We start from the raw sequence: 22602 nt of genomic DNA, 5'->3' as shown, positions 1-22602 counted from the left end.
TAGTTCTCTGCAGAGAGATGCCTTTTGTAAAATATAAATAAAATAGATCTCTGAAGATAACAGAGAGAGCTTTAAATACCAGTGCCTGGATGCTGATTAACAGCCCCTGACCCAGTGCAGAGAAGGTTGCATCCATGGATATTTACAGAGAGAGACCAAGCTTACCAGGGTGCTCATGAAGCCAGAGATGCAGATGTTGGTCCAGTTGGTTAGATACCTAATTCCCTTGGAATTTTTAAGTTCTTAACCCACTCCTTACTCTGTTCAAGAGCAGAATACAGAGCTATTGAAGTGGGGCAATGGAGGGCCTTTTTTTGACTCTAAAGAGAAGCAGCCATTCCCATAGAGAGTTATACCCTTCAGAGACTGCCCTACAAACTGAATCACTCAGGAATCTTTTCATCTCCAAGATACACCTTTTCAGTATCTGTTTAAACATAATATTCCTGAAAGAGAGAACTGTCTTTTTATCACTAGCATAAATATTCTTCATTTAAAGACATATTTTCAAAAAAAAAAAAATTAAAATTTGGAGTTTACGAAGTTGTGGAAGAAATGATATTTATTCAAATCTTTTGTGACTCCTCGAAATTGCACCAAACAGAACCAATTTCCCCCCAGGATATGTGAGGAAGTGCCAAATTACTTTGTACTTCAGACTTTAAAAATAACAGTATAGAACCTAAGAGGCAAAGTCATTAGGAGCTCACAGCTGCTACAAAGATCACGAGCTAAGTGACAGAGAAAAATTATCACAAGAAATGCTATACAAACAGCAGATGTAGGAGTTCAGCATTATGCAGACATTACACCAAGGACTTGCATAGCAATTTTGATATCTTCCCCAACATTTACATTTTAAAAGTGCAAAGTATACTAAAACCTTGTACATTTTATAGCTTTTATATCTATGTGACACTCTCAAATAACAATTGCTTCTCTCTTTCTTCCCAACCTTCCACAGGGAGAAACATACTGTGTTCAAGGAGACGAGCTGAGCAAAGACAAAGACAAAGCAAGCAAAACTCTCAGCTAGCCCTAATGGAATTTTCATAGTTCCACTTTTATCAAATAAAAACCCCGTATTAAAGTGTGCTCTTCCCCTAATTCTGCCTGTCAGCTCCAGTAAGCAAGGGATTTCAGATTACACAATAGGCAGGATCTGTTCAGGCTAAGTCATGGTTGGAAAAGCAGCAATATTTACATGTTAGGTGGATTTAATGTAATTCTGTTTTACCCGTTTTTGCTTTTAGAAATCATACATCACTGCTGTACTGTTACAGGTCACTCTTAAAAAATATCCTGCCCATTTCTGAAAAGACTCTCACCAAATGCTGTAGAATTTAATGCAGATTAATCCAATAAGGTTCTGTGGAGAATACTCTGAGAAGTTATAGAATTTAATAGGGAATTACCTCCCTGCTAAGGAATTTTCTCTGACAGTTTAAATACTACATTGTAAATGTATCATTTTCTATTAAATTCCATAGGATTTTTCCATAAGGGAATTGTTGGTGAGGTTAATCATTTTAATTAACCTTTTTATGTTGATGGTGACTGTTTCCTTGACTGTACATGTTCCCAGCTGGCCAATATAAAGTTAATAGAAGAGGAAGATTAAGCTAAGATGGTGAAAAACACAGCAAGGGAAAAGGAGATCTGACGCTGTGAGAGCTGATGATTTGAAAATGGCTTTTCTTAACACATAACATTCTAAATGGTTTTTAATACTCTGGAAAGCTGTTGTAATGGTGGATTCCTATATCTACACAATGCAAAAGCACAGCAAAAAGAGACTGTTACAGAAAAACTTCTCCCTTGCCAATATGCCTCAGCTATTTTTGTCTTTTTAAAGTCTCCAGCCCCCCCTCAGTCCAGGATACAGCCAAGGCTTTGGGACACTGAAGCTGCTAATGAGAAGGGGACTGAGGACATCCTCCAGCTCCACCCTGGCTTGGGTTTGGCTGTGCCAAAACCCAGATGGGGTTGAGAGCAGAGGGTGGGTATCCACGCTCTCCTACCCCCCGAGGCTCATCTCCAAATTCTAACAGCAAATTCCTAAACCACAGGCTCCCCCCACCAGCCAGTAAGGCATAAGTTAATATTCCTGTTATTAAAGCTGAGGTGGTTGCCTTTCATCCATGTACAAAAGGCTGCAAGGAGGCAAGACCAGTGCAGTTTGTTTTCTGTGCCTCTATTCAGAGTATTATTTACCCCTTGGCAGAACAGGACACTCTGGTGTGAATAAATAACACCCTGGAGAATGTCCCCATCTTAATTAAGCCATTTTACTACATTTATGTATATCACATATTTACTTTCCCAGCATTTTCTGTTGCTTATGCAATGAACACCCTGGGATTTCTAAACCTTACTGGCTAGCAAGTCCTTTGGTTGCACTTATAACATCACCATGATCACATTATTATTACAACCTACCTTTGCAGGCAGGTCACCAGGTCAGGGCTGACCCCAGGCTGCCCACTGCAGGTGAGGACTAAAGAAAGTCCCCTCCCAGCAGGCACAAAACTGTTCCTGGCACCTCGGAGTAGGACAGCTAGTGTTTGTATCACCATGTTCATAATTCATCCATAAACTTTTCATCTCTACAGTATTTCCTTTGGCTTTCCTTAATCCTGCTTAGTTTCCTCCACTGATTTTAATGATGGCTGGCTTGCACACTGCTGCTCCTCATGTTTAACTTCCCAGAACACATTACTGTCCCAGGATGAATGGATACAGGCTTTATTCTGTCCTTTCAACTTAATCATTGACAACCCTAGAAACCAAAGTACATGGTTTCAATTGACTGTTAGTTACTGTAAGAAGTGTTCTAGTCTATGCTATTATGGCTAATTTACCTTTTAATTATATTGTCCATGCTAATGCTAATTGGAATTTGATACACCCTGGTTTAACGACCCATTTTAATTGCCTTTCTGAAACAAGTTACAGATTAGTTTCTTCTAAACTTCAAAGAATTTCCATTTAAGTGTAAAATCAAACTGCTCCAGTGTATTGCTGGCAGTATAAGGTTCTGAGCAGGAATTTTTGCCACAGTGGCTGAGCAAGAACTCGGTCTCTTGATTTGGCCTTACAAAGCCCTGCTGCTGTTGTTTCCCATTACTTCAGGCTGATGTCCTGGCAGGGGCTGAACTGTGAAAGCCTATGAATAGCAATGAGGAGTCACAACAAAGAAACGATCCTAATCTGAGTGACTAAACCTGAGAAGATCCATAGCTGTGTTTTGATATTAACGTTGGTATTTTTCAGTGTGGAAGCAGGTAGTTCATCCATCCCCAATATCAGTTTTGATCTATTATTTTAATCCCAAAATTACAAGAATTCTGTGGTGGTGCTCTTGCTGTTTGTTTTATCACAGCAAACATGAAGACAGCATACCAACAGAGACTGCAGATAGTATTTGAAGATATCCCCCAGGAGCAGTGTAGATTTCTGTAATAATTTAGCACTGGTATAAACTCTCCAATTGCACTCAAGAGAGAGGTGATTTGGGGACAGCCTAGAAAGAGGTGCAAATAAACAAACCAAAAGGACTCAACACAGAAATAACATTAATAGATAGCTAAAAACTCCTGTAAAATGTATGAGAGAGGAAAGGATGGTGGGGTGGAGGTGTCAGAGTCTGACCAAAACCTTGCATTGCCCAGCTAAAGGCTCATCCAAGTAAGGCTTCCAGGCACAACCCTTGGGAATGGCTGACACTGTGGTTAGCAACAGAAACCCCAGATATCTGAACTTCTTTTGCTGCTTCTTTTCAACTTCATGTCTTAATTCACAACTCCAGTTTCTCAGGTTAGGTGAAGCAGTAAGATAAGAATTGAGAACTCTGGGAAGACCCTGCTCTGCAGCAATCCTTCCTCCTCCAGCTTCACAGTGCTGCTTCCCTCTGGTTTCTGCACAGCAATGCACAGCCTCAGAATACCTCTAATTAAGGCAATTTTGGGCCAGGGTTATAAAACATTCCTGATGCAGAATTGCCTGCTAGCAGCATGCTTTTGAAATGGCATCTTTCTGCTGCCAAATTCCTTGGTGTAGATGCAGCTATAAGCATGTGTCTGGTGTGTGCTGTGTCTAATCTGTAAGGGATGTCAGCGTAACGACACTGGGTTTTTAGTATCTCAAGAAATGTGCAAAGTGCAGCATTATCTGTTTTCAATGCAACCCTTTGCTAGAGAATAATGTTCTGAGGTCCCCAGTTAAAAAGAGCCAGTGACCCCTGCCCTGAGCAGCAGCAACCATGAAAATAACATTAGCAAATCCCTGCCACATCGCTGGAAATATAGATTTATGTTATTTTCTTACATTTCAGGACATTTAGAAGAAGGTGCCACTGGAGTATAAAGATATTTTCAATTGATGTGATGAGGGAGCTAGACAGCCTGCCTCTGAGTTCAGTGAGCCTGTTCAGACTCCAAATTGGCAATGAATCATTACACTCACACGGCCACAGGCAGCAGAGGTCTGCAGAGATTGCATTCCCCTCTCTAAGCGCTCCTGCAGCAGCGCTGACCAGCCCACTCCAGAATTACAGAGGAGGGAAATAAAACTCCCTGATCTCAAAAATCCAAATGCTGCATTAAACTGTAAAAATTCACAGTTAGCTTTGGGGATGGAAGGTGATTTCTTGGCTTAGTGTTCCTGTCTTATAGCAAAAGAACATGATTACTCAAAAAAACTTACTGGGTTATTCCAGTAACCGGCCAGGGGGAGGGAGTGAAAAGCTCTCCTGTGGGAGGTGGCACTTCACACTCTTTTTGATACAGGAATTTGGAGGGCACATGTCCTATATAGTCAGGCTATCAGGGGAATAGAGGATGACAAATGTGACATCAGTTTTTAAATTGAGATCCAGAAGGGGGTTTAGGCACTGCAGCCCACTATATCTGACTTCTCTGTGGGGCAAACTGCAAGGCTCTGCAGTAGAGCAGAGCTAGTGAACGCCTTGAACACATTGGGGAGAGGTCCCTGAAGAAGTCTACAGGCTGCCTAGAAGAGAGCAGCATATCAATTTCCAAAATGTGTGAAAAGGCTTCTCAGAAAATATTACTAAAAAATCTCTTCTGGTTTTGGAGGAAAAAGAAAACTTGCCTTGTGCACCACCAGGTTAGAAGTGGGACTCACCTGCCCAGGAATTGCCAGTGTTGAACTTTCACTGGTGAGACCTTACAGGGACCTAACCTATTCATAAATGGACTGCAGAGGAAATAAAGAGTGTTTACAATACAAAATTATTCAGGATAATTAGAACAAAAGCTATTTGTGAAGGGAAGTTGAACATTCTTGCAGCACTGAGGGGCCAAGTGACAAAATGGGAAATGAAATTCCACATGCAAAGTGATGGGAAAAAACAACCCTAACTATATATACATACTGAGAGGTTCCCAATTTGCTATTGCCATTCAGTGATGAGACCTTGAGGTCACACTCAATAATTTTCTGGAGGTGTCAGCTGAGTGCTCAGTAGTTGTTAAAAACCAAATACTATGTTAGGAAGGAGGAAAGTAATAGAAAACTGAAAACATCACTGAGCTCTGCAGTAAAACCACCTGCCATATACTGTACACAGATGTGGTCTTCCCATCTTGACAAGGTTATGGTAAAGGATAAAAAAAGTACAGAGGGGACAACTCATTTCAAGTCTGGAGTGGCTTCCTCCAAAAAATGAAGTGAATAATTTAGATTTTTTCAGATTTGAAAATGGATTATTAAGGAGGAATAAAAAGACACAGAGAATCACATGAGTAAACAGGGATGCACTCTGTAATGCAAAAAGTAGGAGGCACCAAGAAAAGTTATTTGATATGAATTAAAAGCAAAAAGAAGTCTGTTCTTGTGGAACAAACTGTAAAATTCATTGCCATGGGATGCTTTGGACACCAGAAGCCTAAAAGGGTTAAAGAGACAATTAGAAATTTATGGAAGAAAAGTCTATCAAAGACTCTTAAATGTAATGATGCCAAGAATATCTCTGGCTAGACAAGGAGTAGATATAATCTCTGGCTCAGGAAGCCTTTCAATCTCTGTTCAGTCTTGCCCTCAAACCTTGCCCCAGTGCCCCTGTAAAAGTGTGGTACCTCATCCTGTACACCACAGCAAGATGCTGGAGCTACCTGAGAGCAAGCCAAAAACCTTCCCTGAACTTTTTTTAGTCTACTACTGAACAAACTCCAAGGCTGAATACAAAGAGTTATGTCAGAGACCAGCACTACTGATGCAGGATCTCTATTTTAAAAAGCTATTTGTTGCTCAATATTAAATTGGATCCTGTATTTCCAATTTATAGCAAAAATTGAAAATTCACAGGACTCAAAGGAAATCTTTAAAATTCTATATATACAAGAAAGCCCAGCTATCATCAGACAATAAAGCTGGCTACTTGCACTATGATTACCCAAAGGGAATAAGGATTCATTTTAGATGTACTTTCCAAGGGAAGATTTGTGAGTTCAAAGTCCTTTTTTCCTCTGTACATAAAATGCTTCCTAAGCACATTCACAAAATATTTAGCTGTAATTACAGCTCAGTTTTAGAGGAGGAGGGAGTATTCACACAATTTACTTTTAAAGGAATCTTGTTCCTGTAAAAAACAACTCAAACACAGCCCTAAATATGCTGCCAAAAACACAGGAAGTGACACCAAAATCTAGCAAAAAACAAATGGAGGATGCTCACCTTCCACATTGGGCAGTGCATGCCTGTGCCTAGCTTAGTCTTTCCTTTTGCAGCTTCTACCTTAAACCTCCTGCCACAGAAATTTCTGAAGAGATTTTTGATCCTTTTTTTTTTAACAAAATCTCATGCACTGGCTACCTTTGTGAGGATTTATTTATTCTGCAGTATTGATCACATTATTTCAGCATCTCCTTGACATCCTCTTTTCTTCCCCTTTTAGATGTAAAAGCTGCATTTTTTTGTATGACTGCAGAATCCATTACCTCTTTTCCAAAGTTCTACAGGCATGAAAACATGATACAGCTGTGGTACTTTCCACCTAAGGCTAGCAGCCCTGGATTTTCTGTTTTAGCTGGAATCTTATAATTTCTCCATAAAACATTAGCTAAGTGTTCCCCATAGCTGGCAGATGCAACTCCAGCACATGGCCCATGGCTGGATCTGACTGGGTGTGAGGAGCTGCACTACAGCCACAGCTACTGTATAAATGTATATTTACATTTATAATAAGGGTTCCACTGTCCCTCAGTCCCTCTCCAAACTGGGGCTCTGACCTCTGTGTCAGTTTGGGCATTTGAGAAACATTTTACCTATGGGCTTTGTGAAAAATCCTGGGTTTCAAATCAGGCCCACGAGGTCTCAGCAGGGCAGAACACCAGCAATGAAGCAGAGCCGGGTGGTTTATCCCAGACAGAGATCGCCTTGTTCCTATCCCTACTCCTTACTCTAGCAGGAGATTGCATTTACATTTAGGAAGCTGAGACCTCAGCTATGGAGAAAAACATCTGGAGTAGCTCTCCTGACTTCAAAGCAGACACTCCAAGTTTTAAGCCAGCACGGAGAATAGAATTTGGCGCACGCAGTGCAGTCGGAGGAGTTTAGCTTCCCTTTGGAGGGGACCCTGCGCTCCCCAGAACGGGACTAATTGGCCAAAGCTCTCTCCAAGCTAGCTGCCACAGCACAGCACTCACAGCAGGGAACTCCAGGAGGAAGGGAAAAAATAAGGCTATTAGAGCAGTGTTTTTCTTTGCTAAAACACAGGCGGAAGGTGTCCAACATTTGTTAATAGCAGTGATTTAGTGACAGCTGAAGCAAAGCCTGCTTAAAGCCAGACCAAGTTTACAGATGTGTTGTTGATTATTTTGAATAATTAAATGGTGTAAAACCCAGCTGTGATGAATAGCACTGGGGTCACAATTCATAAATAATTGAGAAGAGTGAGTCGCATTTGATCATCCTGATCAAATTCTACTCTCTGGAGAATAAATGTTTGTCCTGAATACCATCAACATTGTTAAATGCCTCAATATTCCTGCTCAGCCATCCAGCCAGCAGTCAATTGAACTAAATCACTTTAACACCTTACACATTTGCCTTCCTCATGAATACAAAATGTTTCTAACTTACACAACGCTTTCTGGGCATCAGACAAAGCAGGCACTCTTTATAGACAGTAACCAAACAGCAACAATAAACGTTTTAAATGATCCCATTAAAAACAATTCCTGCATACAATCTTGTCTTTACAGTGCAGTAAGCAAAGAAGCTGTAGATATAAGGCCACCTATTTTGGTTCAGTGCCTTGTGTGTAAGCAGAGCTGCTGCTCAGCAGGCAAACACACTTTATTTTGCTTGTGGGGAACCCAGAAGTTCCTGTGCTTTCTTGGAGCTTCTCCTGTTCCTCAGTACTTCCAAAAGTTCAGCAGTGACTGTGATTAGACTGAGTGGAGGAAAAGCCTGACTCTGCTGTCTTATGCTGCATTATGAATATCATTCTTGCATAATATGAGTTTGGTAACTCAGAGGTAGAAAACTACTTTCACTCCATGGGAATTATCTCCAAATGACAGCACATTATAGGTCAGAATCTGTTCTACACAGGTAACAAGAGGCAAAATTAAAAATAGTCACATTAGGAAAATACCACCAATAAAACCCCAAATCCTTTCTCCTTGGTTTTACTGGAACAAATAACCAATGACTTCAATAGCAATCTCTCCTGTCTGAACAAAGCACAAAAAAGGACTCAGGGAACTAACTCACAGTTTAGGTTTTCATCAAAGACCAAATTCCACTACTTGTACTCACTGCAAGCACTATTTCACTACTTTTGGACTACTCAGGGGATATGTGGCTTTTCAGATGACTAAGAGGAGCAAATTCTGGAGCAAGAAGAGTAAAACAATTATAAGAAAACCCTGGAATTAAAAATGACTCTTTATATCTTCATGTTGTTCCTGCAGGTTTGCAGGCAGCTTTTCCCATTTAATAAAAACCTAGGTGGGTTCTCCCTTAAAGGCACCAAATCTGTGGTGTTTAGAAAGCATCTGTAAATGCCCAGTCCCACATTGCTCATAGCTGGTAGCCAATTGCTATCATCCTGTTTCTTCTGATATATTTGAGCACTGCATTTACCTGACATGACAGCCTCACACAGATGTCACATGGTCCCCAATTATTAATACACAATTAACTTTAGGAAAACAACATTTTATTGGTGGGTCATTAAATCGTACCTCAAAGTCTTCTGAGAACCCATGCTGGTTATTAGAATACAGCTCACTGATGTGTTTAACAAACTGCTTGACTGGAATTGCTTCCATATCATCTGTAGGAAAAAAATAAAAAAAAGATACTCAGAGTTGCTCTTTGTTTCACACATAGAACCTGAGGAGAGGAAGTCATCACTCAATATCATTTAGATCCGAGTTCCCAGGGGCAGAGCTAGTTCAATATGCAGTAATAAGAAATCTTGATAAATCTGGCCAGTTTTGATGTAAACATTTCATTGTTTTTCCAATTCTTAGCACTACAATTATAAAGACTGAGAGCCTGTATCCTGGGATACTGATTTACAAAGCCCAGTTTAAGCTCAAGGATAATCAGCTCTTGCTCAGTTTGAAGATGGCCATGGATGGGATGAAGAAGCCTCCTCTCACATTGTATAAAAAGAACATAAGACACCCCAATTGTGAAAATACAGTTGACAATTACTCCCAGTAAGTTTTAGCAGATGAGTGGACACACAGGCCTTTCTTATTAAAGTTATTAACTTTTTCCCTTTCTCACAATGATGCAGAATCCAAATGAAATTATGAAACTGCTTCTGAGCAAAAGAGCAGGCAAACTGCCACACTATTTTGAGTTCTCTCTCATGCCAGACATTATTCATAACATTGAATATTATTGGGTATTCCACTGGACCATTTGCTCTTGCACAGCACAGTCCAAGTGCCACCCAAAATACCAGTAAATCACCTTTATATGTCTTCTTACACGAAAGAAGTTGAAGACTCAAACTGAAGACAAGCAAGACTGTTTTGAGCACCTGGGATTTGAGGCAGATTCTAATAAAGCTGGGGTGTAGGATGGCTGCCTTATTCCTCTATTTAGCTCTCAAAAAAAGCCTGGATATTGTTATGACCACCAGTGCAGTTGGTAGAAAAACTGTGTTTGCCAAGATTTGCCAGTTAATATTTTCAGTCTGGCATTTAGAAAATGCAAATTAGTATACAACTGTGATTACTTTCAGCATGTGAAATAATCTATTGCCTGATGGCTACTATTGTCTGATTACATGATTTTATGGCAATACCCCATATTTATATAATCCTTTTAATATTCTTCTGAAGATAGCATCTAGGTTATGTTTACTCCCAGTAATTCAGTGGTGTATTTTTGCTCCCATTTAGCAGACATATGGTTTGGTGCTACAGCTGCATTATAATCTGGATTCTTTTCCTTTTAAACATCTACATTATGATAGAAAAAATCCAAATATTTCTACAGATACTTAGCAAAATTTAACGATAAATAAATAGATGTGACATTTACTGTATTCAGAGTGAAAGATCTTTGGCAGCTAAAACCTCTAAGCTGTCACATACGCTTTTCTTAGCAAAGGGTATGAAGATCTGTATGTGTAAATGAGGTTCTACTTTGGCAAGAATTTTATAGATCCCTGACAATCTGATTTCTTTCCAGCTGATGGCAGTTAATATTGACCATGTCATTACTTCTCTCCTTTTATTTTATAAGGTAACGCTCTAAGGTGGCTTTTTGCATCTATTGACATTTTCAGATCTCAATCAGCTCTCTTCTATTTTATTTACAAGGGCCAATTGTTAAAGATATGTTTGCAATCTGGTCACCTCACAGTATAGTAATGCTACTTTAATTAACCACATGCTCATTTACTGAATAATACAGAATTCAAAACATTTGACAAGTGTATGCTCTTAGCAAAAAGCTGCAGCCTGCAGAAATGTTGGCATTTAAAAATATTTAAGTGATAACATTTATTCTATATAATATTGGGAATATCATCATTTCATAACAAAATTTATATCAATATTTTCATAGCCAAGACATTTGAATGGAATGATCTATAGAAACAGCAAGAATTTGTAAAACAGTATTTCCTCTTCTGAGAAGTAACCCTTACATCCTAGATTTCCTTGAAAATAGCTTCTGCTATGATAGCAATTGCATAGAATCTCACAAGAGAAGTTCCACAGTTACAATTTGAGTTTTCTCCTTGCATAGTTTCAGCTCAACTGAGACCAAGCAAGATAAAGGATTGTCTGCAGCAGACCAGTGTGTCTAAGCTAATTTTGCAGAAGGCAGAATTTAACTTTAATTGTGATCTGTGAGCCAAAAAATACATTAGAGATAACATGCTCTCCAGTTCACTGAACTCCCACCAATTTCAAGGATGGGTCTGCACCAGAAATCCATGGGAAAATGTGGCTACTTTTCTTTTTATCATTGTCACTGCACGGTGGCAGTATGCTTCCACCTTTATAGCCACTGCTACTTCACTTCTCTCTTATTAACTGTCCTTTAGTGTTTCCTTTATCCTCTTCTGCATTTTCATTCTAACTCCCTCCAGAAGCCTTAACCCAATGCAGTTTCTTACCATATTTAATGACAGGGGTAACAATGAAACATTAAATAATTAAATAGGAAGTATTTTATTGTTGACATATGAGCTAAATGGGTCAGAGGGAAATTAAGGTGCCCATCAACTCAGGAAAACTAAATATAATTATTACACATCAGAAAGATTAAAACCAGAACCATGAACATTAGAAACTTAACGGTTTAAGGCTTCCAGCTTTCAAACTGGTGGGGTAACATGGTCCAGCATAGTCTGTGACTGGGACAGGCCCAGCCCTGAGGGAATGGGCAATCTACAGTGTGCTGGTCCTCCCTGCACACCCTCCTTGCCCCAGCTGATGGCCACAGAAAAGCACCTGCACAGGAGATAGAGCCTATCACATTAACCAGTGAAACAGGAAAATGCTGAAGTAATCTGGGCCAGAATCTTTCTATTCATAACCTCCAACTCCAAACTCCTGTACAGGAACCAAAATTACTTTAGCTGGATACAGGCATGCTTAGCCATGGGCAGCTTGCCAGGCCTCTGGGAGAATGTGTGCTAACATGCTCAGCATTCTGGAATGGTCTCAGCTGACGTTATCTGGAGAAGGCTGTGACCTTCTCCAGGAAAACCAATAGATGTAGCTAGATGCACAGAATCTGATTTCCTTTAGCTATTGCCAGCCCAAAGGCTTTGCTTAAGCCTTCTTTCCATCTTAAAGCAAACAGACTTAAATGACTGTAATTCTTTTAGTCGATTGAAGAGATTAATGGAATCCTATAATGGCTAATTAGCAGCTCTCCATCGTTCTGTGCATATCCACTTTTGCACTATATACTTTTTCCCATCAAGAAGCTGGAGTGACATTTGATATTGTCAGTATGATCCTTACATTTTGCAAGACCTACACATTATTCAAAGAGAAGAGGGAGGTGTTTTAATAACATACCTTCACCTCTAACACTGCAGATATAATTACATTTCTGTCTAGCTTGGGTTTAGCCATCTGTTTTATCAGTGTCAATAAAGTGATTCTGGATTTACTTCACTGTGAAATATGAGCTGAATCTGGCACCATAATAATGTACTAACCCTTTGTGTCACACAGAGAAAGAAGTATACTCAGATGGACAATATTTTAGTAATATTTTTTATAACCAGAGACTACCACAGCTGACATGTGGTGGGGTATATTTAATTTCTGTGCTAAATATTTAACATATCAGTGGAGTTACCATCTTGACTTGCTGGCCCAAGCCAAGCACCTGAGGGGATTATCAAATAAACCCAAAGGGGAGCACAAGGCAGCTCATTTCCTGCCACAGAGAGACAATGCCAAAAAGAAAATTATGTTTGTTTAAAAAAATGACTGTAGAGGAAAGCCTTCACTAACACCTCCTTTTTAAAGAAATGGCAAATGCAGAATACTTAACACATTCCTTCATAAGACAGACACCTTCAAAAGAAGCCCAAAGCGTATAGAAGCAATAAAGTTCAAACAAGGTTACATTTTAAGTTCAGATAATTAGTAATCCTACCAGGAAGGATTTTCCCACAGCTCCCACTTAATAAGCTGCCTTTGTAATGGTAAAGCAATAGGGGCCAATTTCCAAAGAAAAATAGGATATCCTATCAGAAATGACATTTCCACATAATAGGGTCTCAGATTCATTTTGATTCATTTATAGTCTGAGAGCTCACCGGATAGCTTAGTGGCATTGTATTGGAATAGATGGGTTTGGGTCAGGAATTAATGAAGAAGGTCAAAACCAAAGTGCTTCCTCATATTACCTTTATTTAGATGGAGTTTTGGTGTTTCTGAAGACCAGATATTTGACACATGAAATAGTCTTGGTAAGAAATTTCTCCATGTCTTTTGTTCTGTCTGTAAAGGCTTTCTGTTTTTCAGCTATTACCTTACCCAGCCTCCTAAATCCAATATACTTCCTTCATCTTATGCCTTATTCTTAATGTGAAAGCTTATTTGGTAGGTTTGTGAGTCCCTGAACTTCAGTCTCTCATTTACTAAGCCACCCAGATTCATGTGCCACAGCTGTTATGTGCCTTGGTCCATCTGTTCCCACTGCAGCCACTCACTGCTCTGTGCCATCCCTGCATCCTGGGAGCATCTCCAACAGCTCTCAGCACGCTCCTCACAGCTGGCTTCAGCCAAAGAAGAAAGGGATTGTCCCACTGCCCTCTCCCTGCATGGGGAGCCAAGCAGTAACCTGAATCCACCTGCTGATGTGGCTGATGATTGTAAGAAAGGATTGATTTGATTTGTAGGGAAGGGAAAGCATTAGTTGTTGGTGGGGTAGATGGGTTGATCCTACTCATTAGGATGATGAATTGTGAAGTGACAGGAAAACTTCTCTTTCTGAAGGCAGCACAAACCTAACTTGGCTTATGATGATCATTAAACCAGTGACATGGTTAGGGACATCGATCCTTGGGAATCCACTCTCAACAGTGTATCCTTGCAGTTCTCATTTTCTGCAAAAAAGTCTTCCCAAAATATCTACCAGTAGGATTGTAACAGGACTGGATTTGACCTCTTAAGTCACTGAAAAATAACATATATGAAAAAGGCTTTCCCCTATCCATAGCAAACCAGCACCTTTCTGTTCACAGCAACACTCAACCCTGGGATGTTATTTCATCTTTCACTCTCTTATTCTCCATTCCTAGGAAGAACATTGAGTGCAATCACAGGATTTAAGATATTTGTTTATTGTTCACCACCTTCAGTGAAGTTTCATGGGTTTTTTACATTTTACAAGGAGGGCTGGAAAAATTCTGCAAGCAGCTGGAATACTTAACATCAATATTTAGGATGCATTTCACTGAAAGAGGAATCTAAAAGCCATTGCATAAGCCACAATACAGACCAGAGTGAAGGCTGCCAGTGCTATGGCAGCAGGAGTAACCATGTGGAATGTGATATTCCATCTCTACAAGAGTGGCTGAGCATATAGAATACTGCAAGGATGAGTAGCACACCCTTGGGCAAAATTCTGCCCCAGCAGACATTATTAAAAATTCCCATCAGCTCAATTGTCCATCCCTAGAGAAAAGCTTAGACAAAACTATATAAACTTACAGACTGAGCATCCACTCCAAAGTGCACATACTTAAAAGGGCTCAAAACTTCACATGCTGCACAAATTTTGGCACAGACTGAATCTGAAATGTCTGAGGTGACAGAAATAGGCAGCCCTTGCCCTAAGTCACATAAATACTGGACTCCATGAGTAATTCCATACTTAAAACAGGGAGGTGCCCAGCTTTTCTTCAAACCCTTTTCGATTTAATGCAGTTGAATTATACACATTCATATTGTCAGAGCCTTTAATTCTGCAGTATACTGGCTTTCCTTGCATAACTATGTAAAATAAGAATGCAACTGAAGCCACTGTATTTCAATTGGAATAATTAATCTTTCTGACTGATTTCATCTACTTGCTGTATAAAAAAATTGCCAGAAATATAGTGACAGTGTTATTTGTATAACATTAATATCAATTAATTTATGATAAAATAAAGTCATTAAAAAGCCTTAGTGTTGAGAAGCTGTCTCCCTTCTGTGGAGATCATATCTCCATAAATACTATAAAGACTATGTAGTAAGTTTCATTCCAGGACATCAAAATACCTGCTGAAGATCTCTTGAGGGTGACATCCTCCTGAAGTCACTGACCTCAATAATTAAGACAAATTATAAATTAAAATGAATTAAGATGAATAAGAAATCATTAAGAGTTGATTACTGGGGGCACTATTCTTCATTAATGCTTACTTTTTTGTAATCATGTGTTTATGAAGTGCTATTTTTAATAAAAACAACCTTTCAAAGTGAAAAGGCATGGAAAACACTTTGAACACATTTGAAAGTCCTGGAAAGATGGGCACGCTGAAAGAAAAACAGGAGTCCTTTCAGCAAGATAATTGTTATCTATTTGTTATAATCAAGTCAAATGAACACAAGGGCAGGCTTCTGATAAAGGGAAGACATATGAAAAAGGAGAATATGAAAAACCACCTGTGTAATTCTGTAGCTACATTCATCTCTTTTGCTTCAAGACTTAATCTACTACAATGCTATTAGCCATGTGTCAGTCAAGAATATAAAGATGTTAATGATAAAATTTTATATGTGTCAAAATAAGAGCTCACTTGAAATCTGCTTGTACAAAGATTAGGTTATCGTTAATTATAAATGTAATAGCAATATACTTCTTCCCTTTAAGCAAAAAACCTACTTCAGTCCAGGAGAATGAAATAATGTGATTTTTCCCTTAGCCCAGATATTAAACACGATCTTATTTGGTATTGCCAGCTAAGAAACACAATCTCACACATTTCCATCCTCAGGTCCCAGTCCTGCCATCAATTACACACAAGCCTTACATATGAGCACATGAAGATCCAACTCCAGGGCTCTGCCTCCCAGGGTAACAGCGCTCAGGAAAGGATCTATCTGCATTTCACAGGGCCACCATAAAAACACATTCTTTTGTGTTGTAGCCAAGCCCTGAAGCCTCCACTAGAAGAACAACTAGATATCATACCATAAATTTTGCAGTGTACTACTGCAGGAGCAGGGTTGGTACCAGAGTAAAAGGAAGGTGGATGTTCCCTAAAATACCTTGATATTTTCTTGGCTTCAGAGGACGGCTGTGTTTGCCATATTGCATTCATGAATTTAATTGAAGCTGAAGATAGGTACAATTCACAATATGGTGCTGGAACATAAATCCACAGGGAGCAGAGAGCAGAAATAAAGTCTTACACAGCTGAAGAGCACCACCTCTGTGCTCAGTGAGGAGCTTCATGCCCTTGAGAAAGAAGCCCTTGGCTGCAGTTAGCGCCATTCCTGTACCTCACAAGGCTCACTGTGCTCAGTGCACTGTCACTGTCACAGGCACAGATGTATCCTGGGCTCTGCTCTTTAGCTCTGGGATGCAATCTGAGACAGCCACACCTTAGCAGAAAACAGTAAGGTATCAAGCCTGTGCTGGGAACCCGCAGTTTCCTTGTCAAATGAGATACTCATTACTGTCTCTTAACAGAAACAGTTTGTTAAAGGGTGGATGCTACCAGAACACAGCAGCTGAGCCTGTAAAAAACCTATCAAGTCTGACCACTGACATTTGTCAGGAAAGGTTCAAGGCAGTTTTCAAGTTATTGAAGAGCTAAGAATTAATAAGATGACTTGTAACCCATAAAGAGACAGAGGGAAATGAAGGAGGGTCATGGGTGCCCTGGCCTTCACACCCTGGTGGGTGTGAGGTGGTCAAAGGTGCTATTCCTCTATTTCCTGGACTTGTACACCCATACTGAGACATTCTGAAGAACCATGAGTCTTTCTCCATCAAATTCTGCCACTAGTTTTCTAAAATACATTATTAATAAACTCTATGACTACTTGAAAAATGAATTTACTGTCATTTAAACCTAAAACTGAACATATTGTGATCTGACAACTGGGACATGTTTCTTAAGTCTTGTAGTCTACACAAGCTGAAATGATTGGCATCACCTCTGAGAAATTTTACTTATACTGAAAATATAAGATGTGAAATACTTCTGCAAAATATGTCATATGAATCAGCTGCATTGGCCAGCTGTTTTGTTCTTTATGATCTGTGCTTCTCTGGACTGTGGTCAAACCTACACAGTTTTGAGCTTTCCCATCAGGTCAAGCTTCAAGTACCTCTGTACTGATCTCACTTCAAGTCCTACTGACATCAGTGCCACAGCATCCATTGTGCCCATGGGCTGGGCAAGGAACCAGTAAAGTCACAGCAAGATCCAGAACAATGCTCCACCCAAGAGCAAGAAAACTCAGCCATGAAGGAGAGGAGGAGGTTAGAACTGGAATTTTTATTAATTTCACTGTTTGATATCATCTGAGTTGCACAAAGCTGCACTTCTGCACTGCTGTCAGGGAGCAGGTTTGGCTATGAGAAGAAAGGAGAACAGCTAAGGAATGCATTTTAACTTCATGGTTGCAAAACCCACAGGTCTGCAGCTGTGATGCTGCTATTATTGTTACTTTTCCAACTCTATTGAAAAGGATCGAGTCCAGAAAGATGCAGAAAGTCAGCCAGGTACTGACCCAGCAACAGACAAGACCAAACAAACAGAAGCAGGAGCAGCTTTTCTGAGCAAGATCTTGCCAAGAGCAAATGTTTTAGAGAAGAGATGCAGGCAAAGATGATGATGTGTATGTGGCCAAAGTTACTTGAGCGTAGAGACAAAGAGAGAAGACATGGAGAAATAATTTTGTTGGGTGGAATGGCAGGTGAGTTTTCAGAAATCTGCCATTGATTACAGATGCATAACTGTTAGGTGCAAGGCTTATGTGAATTGAGATTCATACCTCAGATGTAAAATCCAGTGGGTGACTCAGATAATGATGACTCCTTTGTCCTGTGTTTCTCTAGATCAAGCAGTGCAGGTAATTATGAATAATGATAATGATTTGGATCTCAGAGAGAATTTGCACAGATAGGCACACACCTATGGGTGATGTGGCTTCCTGCACAATAATTAAGGATGTAGCCAAGAGAAGTGAAATAGAAAATGGATAAAATGATTCCTCTGCAAGATATTTTAGATTTCACATGTGAAAAGTTGCACTGTGTGCACTGTGTAGCTGGCAGTCTGATTTAGAGCTTGTAGACCTGAGAAAACAGAGGATTTGCATAAGCAAGAGCAGGACATTATGCAGAAATAAACACAAACACTACTTCTGATTGTTCCAGCATGTCACAGAGCAGAGCAGTCACACACAGAAACACTAGTGCTCTTCTGAAACCTTGAGCTGCCTCAGGACCTCGCTGTGCCTGGCTCACAGGCTCATGGCAGAGCCACCCCATACCTGGGCCAGGACAGCCAACCCAGACCCACTCAGTTCCCTCTGCCCAGAAGCTCACTGTGTCCTGAGATGGGTCTTGGTGAACTGCTGAACCTTCAGCCACGCTGCCCTAAATTGCCATCAATGTGGCTGTTTGATCTTAACCAAGAGTGGAAGTTGGTCCACTGAACAGGAGGGGGTAGAGGCACAGTCCCACAGGGATCTAGTCAAATTCCTCTTGTAAAGACGGGGTTCCACAATCTAACAAGGTTACTTTAAAAAACCTGTTTCTGTGAAAATGCCACTTACATTTTGCTTCTAGTATCAACATGGCAAGTAAGACTTTCTCACACCCTGCGGCAGCTTCCAGAGGAAAAGTTCAGAAGCTTATCATTTCATCAGTTGCCATCAGTTTAAAGGAGAATTTTGTCATTTCATGTTCTTAAGGCATTTCAGTGGGCTGTCTATGTGGGAGCAGCAGCTGACGTCAGGGAAGACTGTCATCTAGCAACAGGTATATGGGGGAAAACAGCCCACTTCTACATCTCCAAACAAGGAAAATGCCTTGGAGATCTTCAAGATCTTTCAAGGCAGTGTCTCCCATATTTGGAAAAAGCCAACATAGCTGGAATTTTTCTCTACTAACTTGAGCCTCATGGCTGAAAGCATCCGTGTATGAACTATTATCCGTAATAGGTAATACACACAGAGTGAGCCACTGACAGAGGGTGATTTGGCTTTTGGTGGCCTAAATAGCTTTAATGTCAGTGCCAAGATCTTCAAATTCACTCAGTTTATTCTCTTTTAAGATTTTCTGGGCATGATTCAGCTTCAAACTAAGGCCCCTCCATTTGGATGTCTGTATGCAGGTGTCTCTCTATGTCTTTTATATCCACAAAAATGCTGTCATTAGATGGGGAATTCAAGGGTTGGATTCACTTTTGCAACCAACTACACTAAACCTCTTTCTAAGGCCCAGTTCTTGATGTGCCTTAAGGCTTATCAGCAGTCTTTGCAGATTTTTAACTACAAAGATGTCCTGCAGCATTTGCTCAGAGGATGTCTTAATCTGCAGGGCCCCATATCAGGGGTGAGCAGCTCTTTCTCAGCATTAGTGGGTCTGAGCACACCAGATGGAGCACTGCACTGACAGTAGCATCATGTTCCTCACAAAGCTGCTGTGGTCTCACAGCCTGGCTTGCTGTAGTCATGGGAAATGTCCCCCAAAAACAATGTTCTGTTCCTTTCTGCAATGTGCCAGGATGGCTGCTGCAGAAGCACTGGTGCATGTGCTGTCCTGACAGTACCTGCAATGGAACTTCTCCAGCCTACACTACAATCCATATGAATGCACTCCAGTCTTAATGGACTGACCATCAAAACACCTCTGTTCAACAGGGAACAACCACTGTCTCAACAACACTGCAGCATGAGAAGATGAAGCTTTCTGCGGGTTTCTTTTCTCTAAGAAAAAAATTGTCTCAATTACAGTAAAAATACTACACATTGGCCAAAGAGGATTCTGTCTGAAGGGAGACTCTGTCTTCTCCCAGTGCCTTGCAGAATAATCCCCTGGGTTAATGTTGTGCCAGAGTCCAGCTTAGCCCAGCCTCCCCTTCCCCACAATCTCCAAGGAGGTACCACATGGGAGCAGGTATGGTGGGACCACTGAACTGATGGCCACAAGCAGCCACAACAGGCATTTCTTCCTCTTGGTTTCAGAGTAGGAAGAATGGAGTTCTCCACCTATTTAAATACTCCTGTGAAAACTATTCACTGGTGGTCTAAGATTAAAACCCATCACCTCCTTTACCCTAAAGGAGAAAGATGACTTCTTGCTAAGGACATGAGGTGGCCAGGACATGCATTTTAGTCTCCAGCAGAAAGGACAGGGGACAATAGCATGTTTTCTTTATTTTCAGTAGTACAGCATCAGACTGCAAGGCAAACTGCCTAACACTTTCTACAGGAATGTAATAGCTGACCTTTTCTACTAGTTCCCATGGGTACTTTGAAAGACTCTTTCTAGAAATAAGTCACACATGTCTGCTGAATAAAATCAAGGAAAATGTAACTGGACTTTTTCACTTTGCTACGAAGCAAGTTTCTTCAGTGTCTCAGAAAAGGGTCTGAATGTTTTTTTGAAAAATGTACTTAATTAGCTACAGATTGAATCCCAGATCAATGATGCAAATACAGAATACGACAAGGACACTTAAAACACCTTCCAGAAACAAGTACAAGCCTTTGACAGACTGAGGTCAATATAACATTTTTGGTATCTTAATTCTGCCTGTGAGACTGACCATCATCAAACAAGGCAGCGGCTGCAAAGGCCATGGAAACACCAAGCTGCTCTCTGTCATCACAGCTTCAAGGCAGCTGCATCCTGCACTTACTAATCCCCAGGAGAAATGCCTCATGAAGAGAGAATAGCATATACTCTGCTTCCAGCATCACTCTCAGTATAGCTGAGAGGAGAATTTGACCTTTGGTAACTTTATTAAGTAACCAAATTAACAGATGGCTTTGGACTTTACTTTGAGATTGTTTGCTTATCCCTGTGTTTCACTGCACTTTCTGAGAGCCCCAGATTCCACCTCTACACACGGTGAAAGTGGGGGCAAGGCCCCCAGTCTCAAGAGAGCAGCGGAGCTGAATAACCCTCCTCTGCAACCTGCCCTGATGGAGCAGCTGGTTTCACCCTGGATGCAATGTCTCAGTGTTTTCAAGACTTGTTACTCATGTTTTTGACATTTTGCAAAGGTTATTCTGAAATGTCTATTAAAACAAAATAGGAGAGGTGCCTATGGAAAAATACAGCATTGGTACTCGGAGCCCCATTATAAAGCACATTAAATTAAATGAAGCAGCACTGATACAACAAATTTCTACCAAAACCCCATGATTTATTACAAGCACAACCTTCTCCTCTTTATGTAATTAAACCAGACTCCAAGTAGTACAAACACAGGAGATTAAGCCCGTCTTACCTGGGATAGGTATAATGGGAATACTTTCATTGGGGACCACACGGGGGGAACTGCTGTCCTCCACATAGAAATGAGCAGTCTGAAAACACTTTCTGTTAAAAAAAAAGAAAAAAAGAAGAAAATAGAATCAGGGTATGAAAAACTGCTGTCTGAAAAAAACTTTTGTACATGCTCTCTTTCTCCATTTCTGTTCCATACTTTCAGATGTTATAATTTTAAAACATTGATACATGAAAACATATGTTTGTTTTCTACAATTACAATCCTAATTTCAGATTCTGGTGTTCTCTAATTCACTGACATCTGACATCCACCCATCGAAAATGCCTCTATACTTTATTGCTAATTACTATTCAATATGAAATTATAACCATAAAAGTTAGTGGCTGTAAAACAGTTTTCAAATACATCATTCAAAAAGAAACTCTGCACACAAGCAACACATTCAGCATACAATTTAAGCCCAAATCCACCTAAGACACTCAATTTCCAGGGAGAATGCACTTACTGTAAAAGTTTCTGCTGTGTAACAACCACCAGTAATACAGCATCTGTAACTGCTGCATATCATGATGTTCTGCTATGAAAGTTATCCTTCAAACATTAAGGTTTTTTGTTTGTTTGCTTTTTAACACTAAAGCCATATAAGCTTCATCCCATTCTCCTCCTGCAAACTTGTATTACACATGCTGGTACACAAAAATCCGATAGATGCTTCCCTTGGGCCGCAGGACTCCTCTCTATAAAGGCCTACAATGAAGAGCAGAACTTAAATCCACCTGACTCTTTTTTACCTGTATTTAATGCAAAGCAGAGAGCACAAGCTGGTCATCACAGAAAAGGTACTGAGCAGAATAACATCAAGAGATCCAGGGAGACTCTGCATGGTGATGTTAACTGAGCAGGGTTTTCCAACACCAGCGTCACTGCTCATTGCTGACTTAATGAGCTGCTTGAGGCTGGAACTGAATATTTAATGAGTCTTGCTTGGTGTGAGCAGCTATTGTGGCAGAAGGGTCTGCTCTCATCTGTCGAGGCTCTAAACAATAGCTCCCCAGTGCAGAAAGATCCCCCTCACTGTCACCCTTCAACTGCTCCTCAACACCTGGGCAAAGTTTGTGGGGGCCTGGTGAGCTGTGCCTTTGCTAAGTTGCAGGTTCCCTTGCTCAAAC

At 40.3% G+C, this 22602-nt stretch overlaps 1 protein-coding gene across 1 annotated transcript in view; it reads right to left on the bottom strand.

Annotated features, from left to right (window-relative positions):
* PTPRG (protein tyrosine phosphatase receptor type G) overlaps positions 1-22602 on the bottom strand; it is a gene marked incomplete at its 5' end in the record, with an annotated part of 303590 nt that overhangs the window by 21022 nt on the left and 259966 nt on the right. The window contains 2 exons of the mRNA XM_033517345.1: positions 9213-9304; positions 21431-21522. Coding sequence (XP_033373236.1) covers positions 9213-9304; positions 21431-21522 — 184 coding nt within the window. The remainder of the gene's footprint in view (positions 1-9212; positions 9305-21430; positions 21523-22602) is intronic.

Source organism: Parus major, chromosome 12 (assembly GCF_001522545.3).
Source record: "Parus major isolate Abel chromosome 12, Parus_major1.1, whole genome shotgun sequence".
In the NCBI taxonomy this organism is placed as follows: domain Eukaryota; kingdom Metazoa; phylum Chordata; class Aves; order Passeriformes; family Paridae; genus Parus; species Parus major.
This window is presented reverse-complemented; position numbering and strand designations above follow the sequence as displayed.